At 36.1% G+C, this 24521-nt stretch overlaps 1 protein-coding gene across 2 annotated transcripts; it reads left to right on the top strand.

The window, feature by feature from the left end:
• Positions 1 to 1379: 1379 nt before the first annotated feature.
• On the top strand, positions 1380 to 23081 carry LOC126718134 (probable DNA primase large subunit). Of its 2 annotated transcripts, none has more exons than XM_050420213.1 (20): positions 1380 to 1598; positions 2063 to 2124; positions 2200 to 2303; positions 2382 to 2463; positions 2540 to 2599; positions 2801 to 2855; positions 3909 to 3928; positions 4377 to 4460; positions 4548 to 4612; positions 5676 to 5724; positions 5811 to 5858; positions 5951 to 6040; positions 6246 to 6305; positions 6960 to 7019; positions 7476 to 7550; positions 7875 to 7960; positions 8749 to 8842; positions 8939 to 9046; positions 21200 to 21265; positions 22907 to 23081. In XM_050420213.1, exons 1-19 carry the CDS (start codon positions 1466 to 1468, stop codon positions 21215 to 21217), a joined length of 1353 nt encoding a protein of 450 aa, XP_050276170.1. In that variant the 5' UTR covers positions 1380 to 1465; the 3' UTR covers positions 21218 to 21265; positions 22907 to 23081. The 2 variants fall into 2 exon arrangements, with proteins under 2 accessions (XP_050276170.1, XP_050276169.1); XM_050420212.1 differs by lacking the exon at positions 22907 to 23081 and adding an exon at positions 22026 to 22378.
• The last annotated feature ends 1440 nt before the right edge of the window (positions 23082 to 24521 follow it).

The raw sequence follows: 24521 nt of genomic DNA on the forward strand, positions 1-24521 counted from the left end.
GTTTGATGTAGTGTTTTTTCCACGTGGGGTTCACCTAAAAATTGAGACTCTAAGACTTGATTTATAAGTTGACCCTTTATAAAACAAGTATAATGTTTTAAGCACACCCTTTACACCTTCTTTTCCTCTCTCCTTTCTCTATCTCGGTCCATCTCTCTCAGATCGGCGTGGTGGGTGTGGGTTTGTGGGGATCGGCGTGGTGGAGGGTGTGGGTTTGTGGAGATTAGCATATATGGTGGACATCGGCGTTTGTGTTCGAGGTTGAGGTGTGGGTCATGGTGGTTACTGGGTTGTGGAATCGATGAATCGATGGTTGGGTTATGGAAATCGGTGACTGGGTTGTAGGAATTGGTGGTTGGGTTGTGGGATTTGGTGATTGGGTTGTGGAATTGATGAGTCGATGGTTGGGTTATGGAATCGGTGATTGGGTTGTGGGAATCGGTGGCTGGGTTATGGGATTCGGTGACTGGGTTGTGGAGTTAGTGATTGGGTTGTGGAGTCGGTGTTTGGGTTGTCGGTATCGGTAACTGGGTTGTGGGAAACGATGAGCGGGTTGTGGGTTGTGTGGGTTTGGGTTTGGGGGTATGGATTTGGCGATGGTGGTGGTGGTTGCTGTGTTGTGGGTGAGGGTTTTTTTTTTTTTTTTTCTCTCTCTCTGATGAGAAGGTGTAAAGGGTGTGCTTAAAACATTATACTTGTTTTGTAAATGGTTGACTTATAAATCGAGTCTTAGAGACTCGATTTCCAGCTCGACGCCACGTGGAAAAAACGCCACATCAAACGTGATCAGAACACTAAAATCAAGTCTCAAAGACTCGATTTATTAACCTTAAATCGAGTCTTTTAAACTCGAGATATTAGTAAAAAAATATAGTTTTGTAATAGTGTCTACTAATTATATTGTTTGACATTCCAATTTTGGCCGCTCTTTTGGTTTGGTTTTTTAGCCCATAGGCTATTTTTGCAAACATATTTGATATGTAAAAACGAAACATATTAGTAACGTAGCCTTATTAGGAACTTAAGTCTCTAAAATTTGAGTTCTAATATAAAATACTTGAGTTCCACTAGAAAGGAGAAACTTAAAAAAGAATATCATCCAAGATTTGTTTTCATGAAACTCGATTCTCTTAACGAGGCCGCATAAATAATATTTTTGCAACTAATATTTTTACAAAAATAGGGTACCGTTACCAAAAAAAAAAAACTTATTTTGGTGTCATGCTGAGAACTTTCAGCGGCTCAGCGCAGGCCCAACTTGGCTGAGTCATGGGCCTTGTGACACGTTGAGCCCAAAACAACTCCGAGTCGCCTGAGTGAGAACAATAATTGGAATCGTCTCCCGCCATTTTGAGTCCCTCTTTTAGCGCGCGTTTTATCAATCAACAACACTAGCCAGTAACCACTAGGGTTCATCTCTCTCTCTCTCTCTCTCTCGAGGCTCATTTCACATAGAGTTTTGAAAATGGAAATTATTGGATCTCAGAGAAGACCTGTCCACATCGACGTCGTTCCCACTCTCCCTCTCTACCGCTCCGCTCCGCCGCTCGAAGTCAGACTCGAAGATTTCGAGCTTTACGCCATGGATCGCCTCCGAGGTATTATTTTTCTCTCATACTCAGTTTCACCTGTCCACATCTTTACTTCAAGGCTGTGAATTTTGTTTCCGCGCGAAGGTTTTTCAGAACGGAAATTTAACGAAATTTTAGTTTTTAGGCTTCGTTTGGTTCTTGAGAAACTCTCGAGAAAGAAGCAGCATCGAATTGTTGCATCGCTAACTTTTCCTCTCCATTTTCAAATCAATTTGAGCGCGATCTAGGATTTTGACCGTGGCTTTACTTTTTGGCTGAAAATTTTACCGGTCTGTTTGGCTGCTAAGATTGTGTAGGAAAAGAAAAGAAAATTTTACATATTTAGCTGTTTACTTATGTTAATTTAAGCCTAAACATCTGTTTGGCTCAATTTTATAGATTTCTTTAATTTGAAAAGCGAAAATTCTCATTTTTAGTTTGAATTTAAAGCTTCAAGAGTTGTGGTAATTTATAGCTATTTGTGGATGCAGTTCTTAAAGGGATTGCTGATGGTTTATCCCGTGGAAAGAAATCAGAAGAAATGAAAAATTTGGTAAATTTCTCGAATAAAATTGATTACTTCACTGTAATAGACCTTATTTCAAATTAACCTATAGGCTTTGAACAGGCAGATCATCTATGGAAAGCAAATATGAGGCATCCAGACGCATCTGAGGTTTTCAACAAGGATATAATATCCCACTTTGTTCTTCGTCTCGTTTATTGCAGGACGTAAGATTTTTTTCTTTTTTCTTAGTTATTATTATAAATTTCTACTTTTTTTATTTATTTATTTTGTTGGTGTCTTAGGGAGGACTTGAGGAAATGGTTTCTTTCCATGGAGACTAACCTATTTCGTTACCGGCTTCTGTTTGAAAAACCTGAAGCTCAGGTAGGATCTGCTTATTCTATATAGTATATGTACTTCTTTATTCAAGCCAGTTATTGATGCTTTGCTTGGATTGCAGAGAGCACTCATGGCAGAATTCAATCTTCCTTACAGAGCAGCCAGCAATGCAGAATTAGAGGTAATTACATCCCATCTGGTTAAAATGATTTTCTCTCTCAGAGAACACTTAGCAAACACTTGTAATCACTGTAAAAGTAAGATACGCTTGCTGACAAAAATTTTTAGCGTATGCTTCCTCTCAAATATATAGTGCCCAAGCCTTCTAGAGTTTCAACTATCATGCTATTTAATGATTATATTAACATTTTTTCCTCCACAGAGTGTGAGGGAAGGCTTAAAGCAAGTTGCTCAATCCTTTGGTCAGCCGTTAGCTGGTATTGACATCTGTAGCCTTTTATTATCTTAATAACCATTTTATTGCTCTTTTTTCTTCCTGATTATGAAGGTGCCAACCACAAACTAGACTGAATGTAATATATATATATATATATATATATATTTTATAAGTAATGCAATTCTTATTGATTTCAAAGAAATAGAGTCACCCAGGTATACAGGGAGTATACAGCTGGAGACCATACAATCAATCACGCAAATTACATGAATCTATTAAATCAATAATAGAACATAAAGACAGTTTATGTAAAACAGACGTCTAATTCAACAAAGTACTAAAGAAAATTAATTTGAGATCAGGCATAGTTCTCCCTGTGTTCTTGAAACTCTGATTGTTCCTATCCCTCTATGAACTCCACAACACATGCTGCTCCTTGACCAAATTTGGACCATAGACCCCGTAAAAGCTCACTCAAATTGATCTCCCGGACCAACTGAATGTAATTTTCAATGCTTAAATAAGGATTGTTTTTCTTTCAGTTTGATTTCAGTGTTGCAAGTTATATTTTCTGAGTCCTGGGATCTCATGGTAATATCTCTCTATTTATGGTCTTACAATACATATCTGTCACAGATATTGAATGATAAATAACATGCTTCTTGCATTTTGAATGGAAACAAAGGGGGGGGGGGGGGGGAATCTTTTTACCAAGGAGATGGTTTCAAAGTTTATTATGGTGGTAATTTTGGGTAGTCCTTTGAATTCATCTAGTTGAAAAGAATTCCAGTTTGAGCATCCTTGCCATGTGCAGTTTTCTGATTGCTTGAGAATGCAAATATATTAAAAATGTGTGTTTGACTATGCCACCTCATATCTTGCTTATGGTATATCTTCACTTGGGACATGCTCACTGGTTGTTTTGGAAAGATAAAAGATCTAGAATTCTAGAAAATCTTGGTTCATCCTACTTGAAGTCCAGGTTACTGGCCGTAAAATTTTTAGTTTTTGTGGTTAGTATTTATTTTCTTTTTTCATTTTTTCTTTGTATTCTAATGCTTTCCACTCTTTGTTTCTGCACCTTCTTTTGCAGCTGATGCGATATTCTACAAGGTTAGTTCTTTGCCTTCTTACTTCTATTCAGTTGTATAAGAAATTATATGTAATTTTTAAATAGATATCCTAGGATAGGATATGGAAATAAGTCTTCTTACTGCCATGTGTGTTTGGCCATAGTGTGTTTAGATGACCTATCGGTCAATACTTTTCTTCTGATGGTTCCATTGCCTGTGTTGCTTTATTGTTGTATGAGATTTTAAATAAAAAATAAAAAAACTATATTGCTATGTATTAAAAGAATTTGAATTCACATTGTTGTCATTGTGCAAATGTATGCTTAGATCCTTTATTGATGATATTCACTCTATTGAAACTTAAGGGTCCTGTATCTGGGAAGGATGAACTTCCCCAGCTTTTAGGTTTTCAGATTGTTATCTCATCTCTTGTTCTCTACTTTTATTTGACTTGTGTATATCTATGTTTTTTCCCAACCCCAATGAAGGTACCGTTTGAAGAAGTTCCAGAACTTGTAGCTGGTCGAAGAGTATTTATCCATAAAGGGTATGCATACATCGCCATGAATCAGGTTATAAACTGTTCGTGCCATTAATTTTTTTCACATTCATAAGTGATAGATGTTTATTAGCTCATTTTTCCTTTTCCCCCTTCATAGGTGGTTTCCCTTGTTGCCACACAATTCCGTAGTCATCTGTCAAAGGCACTCATTCTGACAAACAGGTTGTTGTTTGCTATTTAAAGTTCATAAAGCTTTCTATTATTATGTTTGCAATATCTACATTGGTCTTTGTTAACTAGTAAACAGATTGCAGTGTTGTTAGGGTGTGTAGAGGCATTGTAAAACTGAGCTGCATAACCTTCTTGTTTCCGTTGGGAGAAACCTTAAATTTTTGAATATGTGGAATTAGGACATACATTATTGTGTATAGATAGTTTTACTGGAAGAACAGTTTTATACATATGGAATTTTGTACATAGATTAGTTGTACTTCTGTTGGATCCATATCAATTGTTATTCTATTAGGAACCTAGTGATTCTTAATAGGGAGGGATAGGAATTGTAGGGGAATTGACATAATTCGAGGTAGTCACCCTTCATAGAGAAATATTAAGAAAGAGAGGAAATGCACTAAGTAAGGAATTTGTTTATTCTTCAATATCTAATGTTGAATTACAATCATCTATTTATAGGAGATTAGCTCTAATCTCATTGGCCCACATGGCTTAAGATAATTGGCTAGTTAATTCAACATGTGCTCTAAGAATCAAGCCATGTGTTAAATAAGCTACATGTGCTCAAATCCTAACTAACTCATCCTTATCTCAACTAACTAACTAACTAACTAACTAAAGGGATTACAAAAATTATTATTCGATTCCTAGCATATTCCAATTCAACTCCTCTGATTATGTGCGTTTGAATCTTAAATCTAAAGTCTCGTTTAGTCTTTGAGCAAGAGATACCATTTTTACTTCTATATTCTATTTTTAATTATTTGGCTTTGCTGACTTAATTTACATGCCTTTCTGAATCTTTAAACATGCCAAGATGGTTCTCCTAGCTTTTGGTCTATGTCAATTATACCAATAAGACAGGAATTGAAGGATTTTGATAGTTGTCTTTTCCTATGTTGAAACATCATCTTTATTGCTTAATTTAGTCCACATCATGCCTATGGTTTGCTTATGAATTAGGCATAAACTTGCATAATTTATTATTCTTTATTGTCAAAATAAGGGTCTAGACTTTCAGATTGATAGAACTTTCAGTTTCTGCTTTCAGAAAGTGGACATCTACAATTAGAGAACAAGAGAAGGATAGGTTGACTCCTGTAAGTATTGGATTGTGAACCTTATTGGTTGAAGAAGAGACTTTGTTTCAAGTATGGTGCTTGACAATTTTTATATTAATGCCTAGATTGTAGAAGCCCTATGCTCAAGCTACTTGGGACCTGACTATTCTCAGGTACTTTATTTATTATATTTGCTAATCCTCTTACTTGTGGATAAAATATTTGTAAATAAATTGTCATTAATTTTGGTTGAATATCACTTTAGCCAAGGGAATTTGCTGAGATATCAATAAAGGACATTGACCAAATAGCCAAGAGTTCATTTCCTTTGTGCATGCGCCACCTTTTTGAAAAGGTAAGACAATTTTCATAGAATTGGGTTATTATTTTTTGTAATTAGTTGTTCATCATTTTATTTATATCCTTCATCTCTTTTTTCTTTTACGTTCTATATTTTTGGTGTGTGTGTGTGTATCGATTTACATCTATGTGTATATAATGTATTCTCTGAATAAACTAATGTTTTCCTTTCCATGTGGTTCTTTATGCCAATTGTGCAGCTGAGAGAGGATCATCATCTAAAGCATGGAGGGAGGATGCAGTTAGGTCTCTTTCTCAAGGTTGTATTTCACCACCTGCTAGGATATGCATTTTATTGTGTGTTGTTAGTTGTTACACATTTTGTATTAACATTTCAATTAGGAGACACCAACAGATTTTAGATGCATGATTCAAGTAAACTTCTAATTGCATATTGGTACTTATCGGGTATAGAATAGATCTGCTTATTTATGTTCCTACAAACAATTAAAGAGTGTTTTTCCTTGTTGGACATGTCCTGCATAAGTGTGTTGCACACTTCACAATCAGCATCTATGGGCAGTTTATTTGCTTGGGGGTCTGCTTTATCAATCACGACTTGCATTTGTATTTTTATTTCATGCATGTATGCAACATATTCTCAATGTAAGCGTGTGTAACTGGGTTAAATTGATTCTGTTCTTTTTTTTATGTACACACACGCATGCAGACACCCACACACAAGTGATGCAAGTAATTAATCACATCCAAGCTTTACTATAGCATGCATAATTGTTATGCATAGTTTGATTAGTAGTTGCATACATCAGACATGCAAAAGTGGTAGGGTTATTTATAGTGATGTTGTGGAAGCCAAAATAGTTACCAACTTACCTTTTATAAATCACATATTTTTCTGTGCCTTGTTACTAGTTGTTATTTTACTGTGTGTATTAATTTTTCTCCATGTGCAGGGTGTTGGATTGAAGCTGGAAGATGCCCTTGCATTTTGGAAAGCTGAGTTCTCCCAAAGGGTAAGCATGGTGCTGTTTGAAGTATTTTGCGTATATGTTTTCCTTTGGCTTCTGTGCATATGCATTTTCTTCGTATCGTCAATTACAAGTTGGAAACAAATGGCAACTGCAAATGTTATATTTAATTATGGATTCACCTGAACATTACGTAGATCAATTATTAGTAACAACTAACAATAGATGTGTTTTCATAAAAAATAAATAAAACTAGCAAAATATGTCTACATGGTTGTCATCCATGCACAGAAATTTTGCTATGTCATCAGTGAGTTTATGCTTGGTATACAGTGCCCTGGTCCTTACAAACACTATTTGATAGGCCTCTCTCTCCTTCTTCCCACATATATGTGCAGAAATTTTGGTATATTATTTGTGACTGGATGGATTGGTATGCAGTGCCTTGTTTCTTGCAAGTACCATTCAATCTATGCTTAGTGCTTAATCTTTTTGTTACAGGTTGGTTCTGAAAGGTTTGACAAGGAATATGCATACAGCATTCGTCATAATTATGGAAGAGAAGGGAAGAGAACTGTAAGTCAACAAACTTCATTAAGAGCATAATTTTAAATGCTGTATTCTTCTTTGCTTAAAAAGATTGTTGGGCTGGAGATTAGAGATTTCATTATTAGAGTTTTACAGGAGTACAGTGGTTCATATCAGGAATAAAAAAAATCAGTGGAACATCTAATGAAGAAAAGAAATGGGTGGAACTAGTCTTAGTATCCTACTCATGTTATTCTTAAAGGCGCTGACCTCTTGTCAGAAAATTTCCTGAGGAAGTTGTACTTCCTTTGTGTACTAGTATGAATGTGTTTGTGACACATTTAAATATTGTTTATTTCTATATGTATGCAGGATTATACACCTTATTCTTGTCAAAAGATCATCACTTCAGCTCCTGGCGTAGGAGATCATCATGGATGCCCCTATCGACATTTCAGGTCACTTCTATAGCTTTATTATAGTTATTGTAAGTATCTTCAACTAGTAATGATGGAATTAAACTCTCTAAACTGCTATAAAACTTACGGTCAAATCACACAATTGTGATCACATCCTTTCTGGACTTCACCATATGAATCCCTGCTACCCTAATTGCATTTCTCCTACGGATATACTAAGGTACTTGTTGCTCATGTCCAAAAGTATTTGAATTAGTTCTTTTCATCTTTTAGCCAACTTGTGGTTTTGTCTTCGTTTTTCTTTTTCTTTCTTAACCCAAAAAGACTCACAAATCCATCACCATAACTTTCTAAATCAAAAAACAAATATCAGTATTAATGCTAGGAAATTTTACTTTATTTATGCTTTTTCATCCACCTTTAGCAATCATACTTCCTGTTATCTTGGTAGAAGCTATTTAATATGTTAAGATTCAATTACAAGGTAGGACATATTTTCTATGTGAGATAAATATGTTAGGTCATTACTTTTATTTTCAGTGATCCTCTCTATTTTTCTTTTCTTCAGGACAAAGATAAACCAGTGAGGTTCCAAATAAGTGTGTCCATGAAATGAGTCAATGTGTGAAATTATTTTTTTCTTTTACTTTAGGTCTACTAGGGAATCTACATCATTCATATCTATTCATAAATCTGATGCTGCATTTCTTAGTTACTTCTAATTACCTAAGCACCGCATATTGTATTGACAATGATGGCACTTTGGGAAGCTTGTGAAGGAACTCTATTTGATATTTCCTATTGTCTTATCAATTCTTTTGTAACAGTGAGGAGAATCTAAAAGCTGCCCTTGGTAAAATGGGAATAAGTAACAGGGCAGTTGAAGATGTAATGGACAAAGTGCGAAATAGACATTATCAGGTTGGGACAGCTGCCTATAAGTTGCTTCCTGTTGGCTTTGTATTAGTTCTGAAATCTTGGTTTAGATTAGTGAACAACTTGATAACATATATGCAGTTGGCATGCACCTTGACATTTGAAGCTGTGCATGGAACATCATGTGATGCTGGGATTAATCATCCAAATCAATATTTCAGTGACAGTCAAAAGGTCCTGCAATCAAAGGTAGTTCCCCTGCTTTGAACTTTAATTCTCTGTAATTGTCTTGGTGTGAACTTCTAATCAACCTTGCAAGGAATACTTCAAATCTGCATGAACAAACTCTGTTTAGTGTCCAAATCCCCATGGTGCCACACAGTTGGTGCCACCACAGAGAAAATTAGGTCTCACACATCACTTGGGTCTAACTGTATATACTAGTTTCATAACCCCTCCATCCCCCTCTTTTTGAAAAAAAGAAAAAAGAAAAAAAAAAGAAGTGAAATTATTCCCATTAGTTTCCTGTTCCTTAGGCAGGTTTAGAGGGCTTAATTAAAGCACCAAGTTAGGACAAATTTATAAGTTTTTCCACTTAATCTCAAATGAGTTTCCATGATCTGACTTCCTAAAATTAATGGGGCTCATTATTGTTTACATTCATATTTGATCCAACCCCTGGCCTCAGCTTTCCCACCATGACCATATCCCTTTATCAATACCCATCTCGTTCTCTGTAATGAATCTTTGGTCAAGTTTGGCCCTTTTATTTGAATTTGGGAAAGGCGTTGATAATCATAACCTTGATACCAATTTAACAGGCCATACAATATCTTTGATTTATATCATTCACATAAAATGAACTTATTGCATATGCTCATGCTTAACCTTATCTCAATTGTGAGCCTGAAATAAAACCTGGGTACCAGCCTAAAGTAGGCATGTGTCAACCCACTCAAGTATGCCAAATTTGCTGGCTTCGAGATGGACTAGATCAATCGGTTGAAACTTGAAAGACCCCTTCTCTCTTACTCTTACTAATAAAAAAATGTGTTGTTTGTTTTAGGCCTTAGCAGATAGAAGATGTATAAATATTCTGGAGGCCTCTTTCTGTCCTACATTTGTTTTTTGCAAGATGCTACATACACAAATAGTTTTTTTACAAACTGATTTAGTAGTTGAGTAACTTTGCTGTGTTTGTCCTTTTGTGCATTTGGGACATGTTATTTGTCATGTCAAAACTGAAATGGTTTACCATGCACTGCCACATAAGTTGCATGTTTGTTGGTAACATAAATTTTGTAAAATTTTTATACATATAGCATTACTTTTTTCTTTTAAACATAATTTTTTAGTTCAATTTTAATTTTAGTTACTGTTAGAAAGAGAGTTGTATCCTTCTAGAAAGATATCCTTGGTGAGGTGTCCCTATTGATGAGGTATCCTTATCAAAAACTCACTATCAAATTATTATTTTTAGTATTTTGTAAATCTTCTATATATATGGAATGGATTGGGTGAGGATTGAACATATAGAAAACAACTTTTCATATTTTCCCTTTTTATTTCTCCATTCATTCAAAAATGGTATTAGAGCAGGGAATTTGAATTGTTCCCTTGCCTCAGGTTCATTTCCATTTCTTGTCTCCTTTTTATCTTTTTTTTACAATTGTCTATTTTATTCTTGGCGATTTGATGCAGGACAATCAATATGATAATAAAAGAGAAGAAAATTAAAAGATGAACCCTTAGAACCAGTGCCTAAGTTGTTAGGAATCAGCACCCAACATGTTGAAAAATCTCCAATATGAAATTTCATTAATCAATCATCTCTCCTCAGAATACAAATAAGCATGAGTTTACATAGAGCTAGAGCTTCCAGGAAATAAAGAGAAAAGGTAACAACTAATGAAAACTAATCCTAACTGAACTCAAATACTAATCCCTATCTAATCTCAAATCTAATTCCTATCTGATTTTAAGTCTAAAATTATCCAATTTCCTATGAGATTAATACAAAAATCTGGAAATATAAATTCTAAAATAATTTCGGTTTTGCTCTTGCATCATGATTTTTCTATTGGTTGGTTTTGGCTATGTTGAGTTGAACAATTTGTTGACTTGAATAACATTAGGTGAATGAAAACATGAGAAAACTATCATCTTCATCCGTTGTGTTGTTTTTGGTGTAAGAATGTTTTGTTGACTTGTTGGTTCGATCAGCATTGCTTGGGAAATGTTGATGGATTTTTTGAAGTTTTTTTGTTGGTTTTTGGTAGTTTTGGCACCATCATCGGTGGTTCTCAATGCACAAACTTGCATGTTTGATTGTTTTTAGTTGTCAATAAGCTATGTTGGTACTGGCGAAGTTCATCGAAGATTTTGAGCATCGATGGTGAAGTCACTTGCCACTTGCCAGAGTCCCCTGTTTGGTTTAATGTTGGTTATCCCCTATCCTCGATAAGAATAGTTAAATCCTGGATAAGCATAATTTGGTGTTTAGTTCCCCTGTTTGGTTCTCAGAGATTAGTTTCTATTATCCCGAATAAGGATAGCTTAGTCTGGCCAAAGGTATTTTGATTGGTTGTTTGGATGTCTGTTTGGTTCTTCCAGATACTGATTTGTTATCATGTATAAGGATAGCATAACTTAGATAAGGGTATTCTGATGAGTTCTTTGAACTCGGGTAAATTTAGTTTCAACTCATTTCAGTCGATTCTATCATCTTTTGGTTGATATAGTGTGTTTTAGGCTGGTTCAGCCTAATTCTTCCATTTTGTGGTATTTTGGTCAGTACAGTGTATTTTTTAGTCGGTTAAGCCCAATATCAGTAGGTACAACTATTTTTTGATTGGTTGAGCTATTTTTTTCCTGATTCGATGACTTTCTTTGCTAGATTAGCTTACTTGATGGAATTTTTGAGGTTGTTTCTTGACTTTTTCCATTTTCTTGTATAAATTTTTGAGATTTTCTACTTATTTGTTGATACAATGGCTAGAGACCTAAGTTTATCTCTTCCTTGTCTACTTTAAATTCTCCCAAGATATCCACTAAATTTAATAGTAAGAGTTACATTTATTGGGCCCAATAAGTAGAGATTCTTAGAAGGAAAAGGATTATTTGCACATCTAATAAGCCGACATCCTCTGTGTCTGCAAGTGACACAACTAGCTTAGATAGCTCAACTACTACCACCTTAGCTATCTCAACTAGTTTTGTAATCAAGAGGGTAATGTAATCATGTCCCTCATGTTATCCACTAGTGAACCTAGCATTGGGATCACTTTGATGCATCTTTGACCTGCGAAGGCTATTTAGGTTCAGTTGCAGTCTACCCTAGATTTGAGAACGCCACTAGTTTGTCTGATGTATGCATGCAATATTTCATGCTTGAGTATGAGTAAAGCATTTGTATGGAGAAGCAGTGTGTCTTACAGATTGAACTATAAACTCTTTTTTAATGTCCACCAAAAAATAAAAATAAAAACACGAGCCACCCATAGCCACCCCAGCCACCACCACTGAAAAATGAAAAAAAAATCAGCCACCACCCATCATGAAACCCAGTCCACCGCCACAGCCCTTTCCTCTGTTTTTGTGACAAAAAACAGAGTGATTCTTAGCTCGGAAATACAGAGGGTTTGAGGCCTGGCTACCTCGAATTAGCCATAGATTTTTCTGTCCTGCTTTTTTCTGTGGGTTTTTTTATGCTTCTTTTGTTGTTTTCTTTTTCGATATGGGAGGCTCTGTTTTTTTCTTCGTTGAATCAAAAACATTTGAGTTTTCAGTTGAGGAAGGTGGTTCTTATTTCTTATTACGGATCTTTGAGAGAGGCCTTACCTCAATGCGCTCTATTTTTATGTGGAAGGAGAGTGCAAACCGATTTTTGTTCCACTTGGAGGAATTAATTTCAAAGCAATCACCTGGTCATTTTGCAAGAACGATTAGAGAGGGTGATATTGTTTTCATCCTTCAATTGGGGTCCAACGCCTATGGCAAGTTTTTAATGGTTTCTGAACTTCTTCATGGTCAACGGAAGGGTAACATAGTGATACCTGAGGGAAGGTTGGGTGGTGGCTGGCGCGGCTTTGGCCTTAACCTGAGGAAAATTTTAAAACCAGCTTCTCTTACTAGTCAGGTATCGTTTCATAGAATACAGAGTGCTCCAAAGGCTAAGGCGGCGGTGGTGGTTGACAGACCTCATAACCACGGCGGTGCAAAAAATGAAGGCAAAGCAACCACAGGTATTCCCAAAAGAGATACCTCAACATCCTATGCGTCGGTGGTGGCGGGGAAATGGAAAAACATTAGGGGCGGAGGAGTTGAAGGAAAGAATAAATCTGCATTGGTTGGGGTGAAGATTTTGTCAGATTTCAGCCGTAATACCTGCAAGAATAGTATCCTAGGACATAGGGAGCAACTTGGACCGAAGCTTTTGTCAGATCTCAGCCATAATAACCGTGATACCTGCAAGGTAAGTACTCTAGGACAGAGGGAGCTTCTCAGGGCGAAGGTTTTGTGAACGATAAAGGGAATTGAAAGTGACGAGATAAACTCTGAGCTGTCCCTGGATCTGTTTATGCGTATGGAGCGTGGGATAGATGGGAGATGGGCTATAGTGTGGTCTGAGGTTATTGAAGTGGGCCCAAAAGTGCAGCAACCTATAATAAAACAAGGCTTCCTAGTTCACATGGTCATAAGTTTTTTCAATATCCAGCTTGCAAACCACACCCGACATTCTGGTCTTCAACCTGCTATCCAAGCATTCATTTGCAATAAGTACTGAATCCAGAATCTGCCTTCTGCCAACAAATGAATTTTGAGTCTCAGAGATGATGTCATCCAAAACCACCTTTAACCTATTAGCCAACACCTTGGACAGCAGCTTGTACACACTACCCACCAAACTGATGAGGCGAAAGTCCTTAATGTTAACAGCATTACACTTCTTAGGAATTAAAGTGAGGAACGATGCATTCATAGACCATTCAAACACAGAGTGTCGATGAAAGTTATCAAAAATTCCATGACATCCTTTTCCACCACACTCCAACATTTTTGAAAAAAAGCCATGGTGAAACCATCAGGACTAGGGGCTTTATCACCCTCCATCTCCCTTAATACCTGGATGACTTCCTCCTTCGTGAACTCCTTCTCTAGGATAACCGCTCATCCTCTTCAATACAAGCAAAATCTCACCCATCCATAGTAGGACGCCTCACCTCAGTTTCCTTATGCAACTCTTGATAAAAGAGAACTATCTGAGAGCGCACATTAGACTCATCCTCATAAAGAACATCATCCACCTCAATCCTTTTAATTTGATTAGCATTTCTATGAGAGTTTGCTAATCTATGAAAGAACCGAGTATTATTATCGCCCTCCTTCACAAATAAGGCCTGAGACTTTTGCCTCCAGGAAGTCTCCTCAAGAGAAGCCAACTGTTCTATGTCTCCTTTGAGTTGAAGGCGAGGAATTTATTCCTCATTTGAAAGACCCGCTAACTCCTCTCTCGCATCTAAACCCATCAGCTCAGTTAACAAGTTCTTCTTTCTAAAAAGCCAAATCACCAAACTCCTCCCTGTTCCACTTTTTTAAGTTTGCTTTTAGAGCCTTCAATTTTTGAGCCAAGATGAAACTTGGAGAGCTTGCAAAACAGTATCCATCCCACCATTGCTTAACTCTATCAACAAAATCCTTAGCTTTCAACCACATATTTTCAAATTTAAATGCACTTCAACCACGTTGAACAGCACCAGCTTCCAACAAAAGAGGGCAGTGGTTTAAAAGAACATAAGGAAGCACCCGTTGGGATACATTCTCAAAGTGCTCCTCCCAATCAAGAGAAACCAAAGTCCTGTCAATTCTTGACATAGAAGGAAGACCAGAATCTCTAAATCAAGTGAAGGAGGCCACCTCTAAAGGTAAATCAACTAAAGAATTATTCTCTATAAAATCTGAGAATGTGAACATAGCAGGGCTAAAAGACTCACAGCCAAGCCTTTCCCTTGGGTACCTGATAATATTAAAATCACCTACTAGACACCATGCCATGGGCCACCTGGCACGCACCTGTGATAACTCCTCCTACAAAGTAGACCGTTGTCCATTGTCATTGGGGCCATACACACCTGTACAAGCCCAAACAAAGTCATCCACCACTCCTCTCAATAATACAGTGACAGAAAATTGTCCAGTAATAACATCCGACTTCTCAAAGACCCTCTTATCCCAAATCAGCAAGACCCCTCCCGAAGTCTGCACAGCATCCAAAACAGCCCAATCAATGAAAGGACTACCCCATAAACTCCGAACAAAAGCAACATCGATAGAAGATACTTTCGTTTCTTGAAAACATACTATATCACACTTCCACTCTTTTAGAAGATTCTTACAAACCTCTCTCTTCTGGGGATTGTTAAGCCCCCTTACATTTCAAGAAAGTAGTTGTAGAGTCATTTAAAACTACCAACCCCCATATCAGTCGAAGAAGCTCTGCTCCTACTCCTAGAAGAGACACCATCATAATTAACAAAAGAAATAAGCCCTTTAAACTCCCTGAGACCTCGTGACCCTGAGTTTGCAAGTCGCTTAGACATCCCATCGTCATTCACCTCGAGACATTCCTGTTCCAGAATGTGAAAAAGAGCCAAACATTGAGCTTCATGTTTCACAATAGGGAATCCCACCATTTTTCAGAAATTTTTCATCAACTTGGACACCCAATCCGAGGGTGGGCTAGACTCAGTCACCTGTGTTCTCTCTACAAAATCCTGAACCAGCAAACCCTCACTGAGATCATTAGGTATCCACCGAGACAGAGTTTCACATTTCAACACACACTTATCTTTCTCTCCACTGCCACAACCATTGTTAACCACCCCACTGGTCTCCCATGGTAGAATGTGAAGCCCAGCATTTGTCTGAAAATCCCCAACTGAATCCACTAACCTCTGTTGCGTCATATCATCATGAGGACTACAATCTTCTTCATGAGCTTCCCTTTCCCCAAACTCAGCTTCCATCCCAATACCCAAGTCTGAGAGAGGAGAAAAGGGGACCCACTATATGGATCCCCTAAAGGGTTTTTTTGGAAACTCCCGTGGGTTGAGACAAGGGGACCCACTATCTCCACTTTTGTTTCTTTTGATTATGGAGGTTTTAAGTAGACTCTTGAAGAAGACAGAGGAGTGTAATCTTGTTTGGGGTTTTCATGGGGGAGCTATGAACTCTATTGGTGTGTGTACTTCCCATCTGTTATTTGTTAATGACACTATCTTATTTTGTGATGCCTCTAGGGATCAGTTGCTGTCCATAAGGTTGGTGTTGTCATGTTTTCAGGCTTTTACGGGTTTGAAGGTTAATGTAGGGAAAATTGAGATTGTCCTTGTTGGGGAGGTGAATAATCTAGATACTCTAGCTAATATTCTTCACTGTAGAGTGGGCAGTTTGCCTATGAAATATCTGGGGATGCTATTGGGAACTTCTTTTAAGACAGCCTCAATTTGGAATCCTATTTTGGAGAAAATGGAGAAGAAGTTATCTGGGTGGAAGCGTCTCTATTTATCTAAGGGTAGGAGGCTCATGTTACTAAAGAGTACTCTCTCAAGTCTCCCAACGTACTTTTTATCTCTTTTTACTATTCCTAAAGCTGTGACTGCCAGATTGGAAAGTATTCAGAGGAATTTTCTTTGGGGGTCTTCTGAGGGGAGTTTCAAATGTCCTTGGCGGCTTGGGAAAAGGTGTGTTTACCCGTTGAGATGGGTGGTTTGGGGATAAGAAGTGTGGTGCCTTTTATTCAAGTTTTATTAGGGAAATGGCTATGGAGATATGGTCATGAAGTTAACCATCTTTGCAGCGAGTTATCTCCTTTAAATATGGTGAGGGTCAAGGGGGGTGGAGTACTAATGTTTGCAGGAGGACTCATGGGTGTGGCCTTTGGAGAAGCATTAATGAAGGGTGGGAGAGTTTTTCTAAGCATTTGACTTTTGTAGTAGGTGAAGGCACTCATATCCGCTTTTGGGATGATAGGTGGATTGGTGACAATACTCTAAAAGATCTCTATCTTGAGCTCTATGTGTGTTCAACGGTCAAGGATGCTTGTATCTCTGAGGCTTTGTGGATTCTAGAAGGGGGTACTGTTAGAGTGTGGAATTTAAGGTTTTATAGAGCTTTTGAAGATTGGGAGTTGGCTGCATTTTATTCTCTACTTTAGCTTATCCAAACTTGTATTCCTCGGGATGATAGGAGAGATACTCTTTACTGGCGGCTTAAAGGTGATGGTAAATTTGACACTTGGTCTTACTACCATGCAATTCGGGGTGCTTCGAATTCTTTGTTTCCTTGGAAGGGTGTTTGGAAACCAAAGATTCCTAAGCGCGTGGCGTTCTTTTTGTGGATAGCTGCATATGGTCGGATCCTCACTTTGGATAATCTAATGCTTAAGGGTCGCCCTTTGGCTAATAGGTGTTGTATGTGTTGCTGTGATGGGGAGTTAGTTGACCACCTTCTTCTTCATTGTTCTGTTACCCATTCCCTATGGACTTTTATGCTACAGGCCTTTGGTATTCATTGGGTTACGCCAGGATTAGTGGCGGGTTTGTTATCTTGTTGGCATCAGTGGCTTGGGAAGCATAATTCGGACATTTGGAACTTGGTTCCAGGGTGCTTAATGTGGATTGTGTGGTTGGAACAAAATCGTCGATCCTTTTAGGACAAAGAGAAGACATTGGATGAGTTAAAGGTTTTATGTCATCGTAGTCTTTTGGAGTGGTCTCGTTGTTGGGGTTTTACGGATTGTTCTTCTCCTCTGAGTTTTTGTCCTCCCTTAGCTTAGTTTCCTGACTACCCTCTGTTTGTTGTGCTGTTTGTTTCTTTTATTTCTTGTTGTTCCTCCACAGCCACTCTAGCCCAGTCAAGTATTGCATTCCATTATCTTTTATCCTTTACTTCCGATGCATGGTTCATTGATTCTGGTGCAATCAAACATATGACTGGTGCATCTACTCATCCCTTTGATTATCATCTTGTCAGATGACCTTAGAGTATTAATTTAGCCAATGGTTCCTTAGCCTCAATTCAGGGCTCTGGAAGCACTATTCTTAGTTCCAATATTGAGTTATCTGTTTTACACATTAATGATTTTCCTTTCAATTTTGTGTCAATTAGTAAACTCACCAAAGATCTTTTGTGCTGTGTTAGTCTTTATCCTGCTCTCTATTTTTTTTAGGATCTCAAGACAAAGTGGATGATTGGAGGTCTTATACCTAGATTTTGCTCCCATCTATGCTCACGACAACTTCAGTCTTCATTATCGCTTTTCTAGTGGCATTGTCTGTTTGCTCACCCACCTCAATCCACTTTGAAGTGTTAAGTCAGGAGTCTTGGTCACATATTTTCTTTGTCTTGTGAAGCATGTTAATTTAGGAAATACAGTTGTGCGTCTTTTCAATCTAGTATTATTAGTTGGGTTTCTAAACCCCTTGGATTATCACACTGATGTTTGAAGTCCTTTTCACATTGTGTCAAATAAGATTTGATATTTTGTTACCTTTGTTGATGACTACTCCCAAATGACTTGGTTATTTTTAATGAAAACACACTATTACCGTCCATTTTCAAAATTTTTCATAAAGAAATCAAAACTCGGTTTGGCCAAAAAAATCTGCATCTTATGATCTGACAATGCCAAAGAATGTCTCATATGCCACAACAAAATGGTGTTGTTGGGCTAAAACATAGACATCTTCTTAATGTGGTTCAAACCCTTTTGTTTCATTTGAACACGCCCATATGGTTTTGGAACAATGCTGTATTGATTGTATGCCCTCATCAACATGATGCCTTTCTTTATTCTTGATGGAGCATCTCCTCACTCCATCTTATACTTTCTTCTCTAGTCTTTCATTTGCCTCTCGGAACAGGTGTGTTTGTTGCGTTCGTAATCTTGGACTAGGTTTTGATAAACTTGGTCCTTGCTCCACTAAGTATGTTTTTCTTGGTTATTCCCGGACTTAAAAGGGAAATCAGTACTACTTTCTAGTCTTGCACTGCTACTTTAGAAGTGTTGTTACCTTTATTGATTCTCAATCATATTTCCATGGCATTAATTCTTCTGAGGAATATCAATTTAGGCCTCTTGCATCTTATATCCCTTTTCCAACTTCGAGTTCTTTATTGTCTACACCTATTTTTGTACCTTTCCCCAAGTTGTTGCCTTCGAAGGCCCTAGCTCTGTTACAAGTATACACCAAATGTCCACAGAAGATAAGCTCCAGTTTCCCCTCCATCATCCTCAGTCTATCGATCCTTCACTGTCTACTGGTTCCAATCCACTTCTCATTGCTTTCTGGAAACTTGTACTTGTTCCTATGTTACTAAACACCCTATTAATAACTTTGTTTCTTGTCAGTCATTGTCTCATTTTTCTTGGTTTGTTTCCACCATTTCTTGTGTCTTAATCCTTAAATCTTTTTAGGATGCACTCTATAACTCGGGTTGGTGGCAGGCCATGGAGTTGGAGATGATTGATTTACATCAAAATGGAACTTAGGATCTTGTTCCCTTGCCATCAGAGAAACATTTTGTTGGTTCTAAATTAGTATATACTATTAAGTTTTCATCTGATGGTTCTGTTGATTGGCTCAAAGGATAGTTAGTTGTCAATGGCTATACCCAAACTAATGGCATTGATAACGATGAGACCCTCTCTCTTGTGGTCAAGATCTCTTTTGTTCAAGTCAGTTCTTACGCAATTATTGTGGTGAGTCATTTCATAGAAGTCATAAGAATCTCATATTTGGATGTTGCTATTAGAATCGTTCGATACCTTAAGAGATTTCCAAGATCATCTTAGTGTAGAAGGCTTCACTGGTGTAGACTAGGCAAGATCACCTTCAAATAGAAGGTCACTATGTGGTGTTGCACCTTGGGAGGAAACCTCATAATATGGAAAACTAAAGAAGCAAAATGTAGTTGCTCAATCAAGTGCAAAAGCATAATGCATAGCGATGGCACATACTGCTAGTGAGCTAATTTGGTTAGAACACTTTATTAAGGAGTTAGGCTTCTTAGTACCAACTATTCCACTATTCTATGATAATTGCACACATTGGTTTGATATGACGTATGCTCTAGCTTGAGGGGCAAACATATAGAAAACAACTCCTTTTCACATTTTTTTTTTAAAATTTTTTTATCTCTGTTGGGGAGATAAACATCTTAGTCTGTTGGGAGATAAACACCGTAGGAGGTCTTCTTGAGTAGTTGATATAATATATAGAGATGCATTTGACCCAAAAGGCCTAAGCCCAATGGGTATGAGCTAGAGTTGTTAAAAGTGCGCTTTAGCTCAAAGCTCGAAGGCTCAAGCTCTCAACGCTTTGCTAGGCCAAAAAAAAGCTCATTTAATGAAGTATGCTTTAGGTACACTTTTTTGGAGCTTTTTGAAGAAGTACAAAGCACGCATAGGCATGCTTTTTTATTTATTGCTAAAAAAGATATGGACTATCAAAATTAATTGCTTGATCTTGAAAGAAATGACATGGACCAATGATTTACTATACTACCACTATCCTTGGGTATTGTATTACACAATTATTTATTTATTTATATGTCATAAGATACAAAAAAAGTTAATTTATAATTCTTGTGCTTTTTGGTCTTTGACTTTTAGATGAATGTTGATTGAACCATATAAATCATTTGATCGCAACTATCATGGTTATGTACTTCTCTAAGCACAAGAGAATGATATAAAATATTATGTATAAACTTTCTATGACTAGATTATTATAATATTCACCATTGATAATTGTTTTCAATTAACTATATTAAAATTTTAAGAATTGAAATGACTTAGATAAAATTTGAACTTACAAAAATTATACAATTGCACTTACCTAATAGGTAAAGTATACAATATGCAAAATTTGAGTTATTATTTTTTTATGTTATATGTTACCAATATTTTTATTAGAAGTTATGAGATATTATATTTGATAACTTTGCGCTTTACTTTAATTAGGTGCACGCTTGCGCATTGTGCTTCGTGCCTAGGCTCCAAGAGGCTTATACCCTTAAGTGTGCTTGATGCTTTTACCCACATTAGTATGATTTCAACTATATTATATTAACCGCTCATTCTTTTCGTCATTATTTAATATGGGACTTTACTTACACTATACCCAACAATCTCTCTATTCATTCACTAACAATAACATTAAATCTTAGATAGATAATCAGTAAGTACTATCTTAGCAATATACAATTTCTGGGCCCATCTTTTTGGGGTTTTCCCTCCTCTTTAAGCTGTGCATTTGCTCAGAATCATTGCAAGTACTTTAGTATGTATTAATCATTGCAAGAACTTTAGTATGTATTTACCCAATTGACCTTTTGCAGAACCAATCTACAGTATAAAGAATTTTTGGGCGCACTTGCGACCAACATTGATGGAGTCCTCCCCAGGTTTGCTCTTTTTCTTTCTCTCTCTCTCTTTTTAAAATAAAAATAATGTTTGGATCCATACCCCTCACCGCACATTTTCTTAAAAGAGTTTGTATGGTTTAGTTGTGTTGGGCAGGGTAAAGGACCTACCAGTTGTAATAATTGAGCATTGAGCTGAGCTGAATCAGCTTATCATTTTTCACTGGATCTTTTATTTAAGGAACCCTAGCTTTAGAATATGCTTTTCTGCCCTTGACTAAAAGATACTAAGACTCTTGAGTGCATTCTACTTGTAGATAAATTATAAGGTCTTCATGGTGGACAAGTGACGTGGTCCACCATTCTACTAAAAGACTCACATTTGTTTAAAGTTGCTAAATTAGAAATTTTTTTTAAACAAAAACTGATTACTGACTCAGCAATTTTAAATAAGTGAGAATCTTTTAGTGGAATAGTGGACAAATAACGTGATCTACTAGAAGACTATATAATTTCTCCTACTTGTGACAATGCTCAACTTTATAAAATCTATTAATACAATTTTTGTACCGTAACTTTTATCACAACTCTCTTCACTTCATCTCTCTACTGCATACCTCCTATAAAATCGGCTTTCCAAATACTTTGAAAGCTTGTGGTTTTACTTTACTCAGTTTTATAATCTCCTCATCATGCTTGAAAATGACCAATTAGGTAATGGGAATTGGTTGTTGACCCACCTTTTTCTCAAATATTTGGTTGTTGGATGGGAAAATATCTCACTGTACCTCTTGGATTGTAGTTAAAGGGAATCTAAAAGGGAAACATTTTCATCGAAGAGGGGGGGTTTGAGCACGTGTCGCAACTCGAGACCAGTACCTACAAACTAGCCAATCTAATTGGTGTGTGTATTTGAGATTAATTAAACCGATTAGTTGGAATTTGGAATGACTGTAGTTAGTTTTATGTAGAGGTTTACCCATTATGTAATCAGAGAGGCATTCCTTCAATTTAGGAAATAACATGTTCTCATTTAATTTTAAATTACTACTGTACTATTACCAAACTGAATTACATTTTTAAAATAATATTTAAGAAGAAAACGAAAAGAAAGCGATGGCATGCTATCTATGAAAGGAATGCAGCATTGGTTTACGTAAATCTTAGCAATGCTATACTGGGTTGGTTCTTTCACCCTTAATTGATAAGAATAGTTTTAAATTTCGCTGCAATGCCAAATTTGTTTTTGTTTTTCTATTGATTTTCATCATCTTTTATTGGTCACAAATATGACGAGTGATTTTATTTTATTTATGAGAGTTTCAACCTAGGATATCATCTTCTAAAGATAAATCTTTATCGTTAGAGGATTATTGCTGTATTAAGCAAGTTTTTATCCATGATGTACTTTTTTTTTTCATGGTTGCAATAAAGTGTTTTGGCTTTCTTAAAAAAAAAAACAAACCAAGCGGTAGTGGTTTTATTTTAATTGACAAGTGTGATATGCGATATATTTGTTAAATGAGTCTTTCTTTATATCTTTTACTAAAAAAAACAAGTCTTTCTATTTTTAGCTCATTCAAACGGTATATTCAACAATTGTAACTTAATTATTATCATTAGTGGACAATTTACAAATTTTTTTTAACTATTCATCTTGCTTTTGTTATTTTTCCTGATCAGGTCGGCATCTTGGAGCAATCAATTATTCATATGCTTGAGATCAAAGAAAAATATTCATATGCGCATGTACCTAACAAAATTTATTCTGTTGTATCAATTGTTAATGCATATCTATATCTATATATATAATAATAGGTGAATTTGAGAGAAACTCAAATAAGAATTCCAAATTAGAGTTCCAATTTTGCACCATATATTATAAATTATTTATTTTTAAAGAGTTTTATTTCTTAATTTTAAAATCAAATGTGAGACAACATCATAAATATTCATCCAAGTAAGTTATTAAGTACAAAAATCAAAGAGTCTAGAATAAATGAATTGTAAAAAAAAAAAAAAAGTGCTTCATAATAATATATTTTTTTAAATGGACAATTTACATTTTATACGTAATAATATCCTTACAAATATTTTTAAAGAGTTAACAAAATATAAAAATGACTATCAATAGTATTTAAATTATATATATATATATATATATATATATGAATTATATTATGCATCTTATTGTATATCTTTAAGTATGTCTATGCATATGCATGGGGTTACAACTTAGTATGTAGTAGAGTGTGACTCTTGTAGCCAATTATTAAACATGAGAATTGATAAACATTCTACAATGTGGCAGTATGAGAATTTAATGTGGCTTCTACCATATGTTCTCATTGTCTTATTTAAAGTTAAAAATGGGGGGTAATCAAATAAAAAAAATGGGGTTTCAGGTTTTGTGCTTGAGAAACCAATAAATGCTTGGAGGAGAGCTCTCTAAAGGAATTCACTCCGTCCCAATTTGTTAATCCTCTATTTTAATTTGAGATGTCCCAAAATGAAGTCTTTTTTTTAGAACTAATAAATAAAATTTCTATCTTACCCTTTACTTTGTTTGAAAAGTCAATGACATTTTTTTTCTTCTATAGTTTAAATCAATGAGGGTAGTTCTGGAAACTTATACATTTTTTTATACAACAAACAAGACAATAAATGATGCTCTCTTAAAAAGATTGAGTTTTTAAAAGAGAACAAACAAATTGGAATGGTGGGAGTACTTGCTAGAGCATTAACAACTGGGGCTGCAAAAAAAAATAAAATAAAATAAAATAAAATAAAATTGTATCGTCAAACACCACTTTATCTATTTTACCAACTCATTTCACAATTCACCTTACATTCCAGTTTTTATTTTTACCTACAACACAATAAAATAATATATCTATATAATAAAATTATATATATATATATATTTATATATATAAATCATTTCTCTCTCCTCTCCCATTTCTCTCTTTCCTCTCTTTTTAAGTCTCTATCTCTCTGATCGGTCTCTATCTCTCCAGCAAACCAGCAGCAACCACCACCCACCCCACCACAACACACACCCCAGCAACCACTAAAAAAAAAAAAAAAAAAAAAAAAACCCAGCACCTAAACACCAAACACCAAACCACCACTGATTCAGCCACCCAAACACTAACCCACAGCCACCTAAACAACAAACCACCACCAATCCAACCACCCAAATACAATACCAACACTGATTTGACCACCTAAACACCAACCCACAACCAATCCCATGCCCACCAAGATCCATCAAAACCCACAGCCCATCCGACCCACA

This window comes from Quercus robur, chromosome 3 (assembly GCF_932294415.1).
Source record: "Quercus robur chromosome 3, dhQueRobu3.1, whole genome shotgun sequence".
Lineage (NCBI taxonomy): Eukaryota > Viridiplantae > Streptophyta > Magnoliopsida > Fagales > Fagaceae > Quercus > Quercus robur.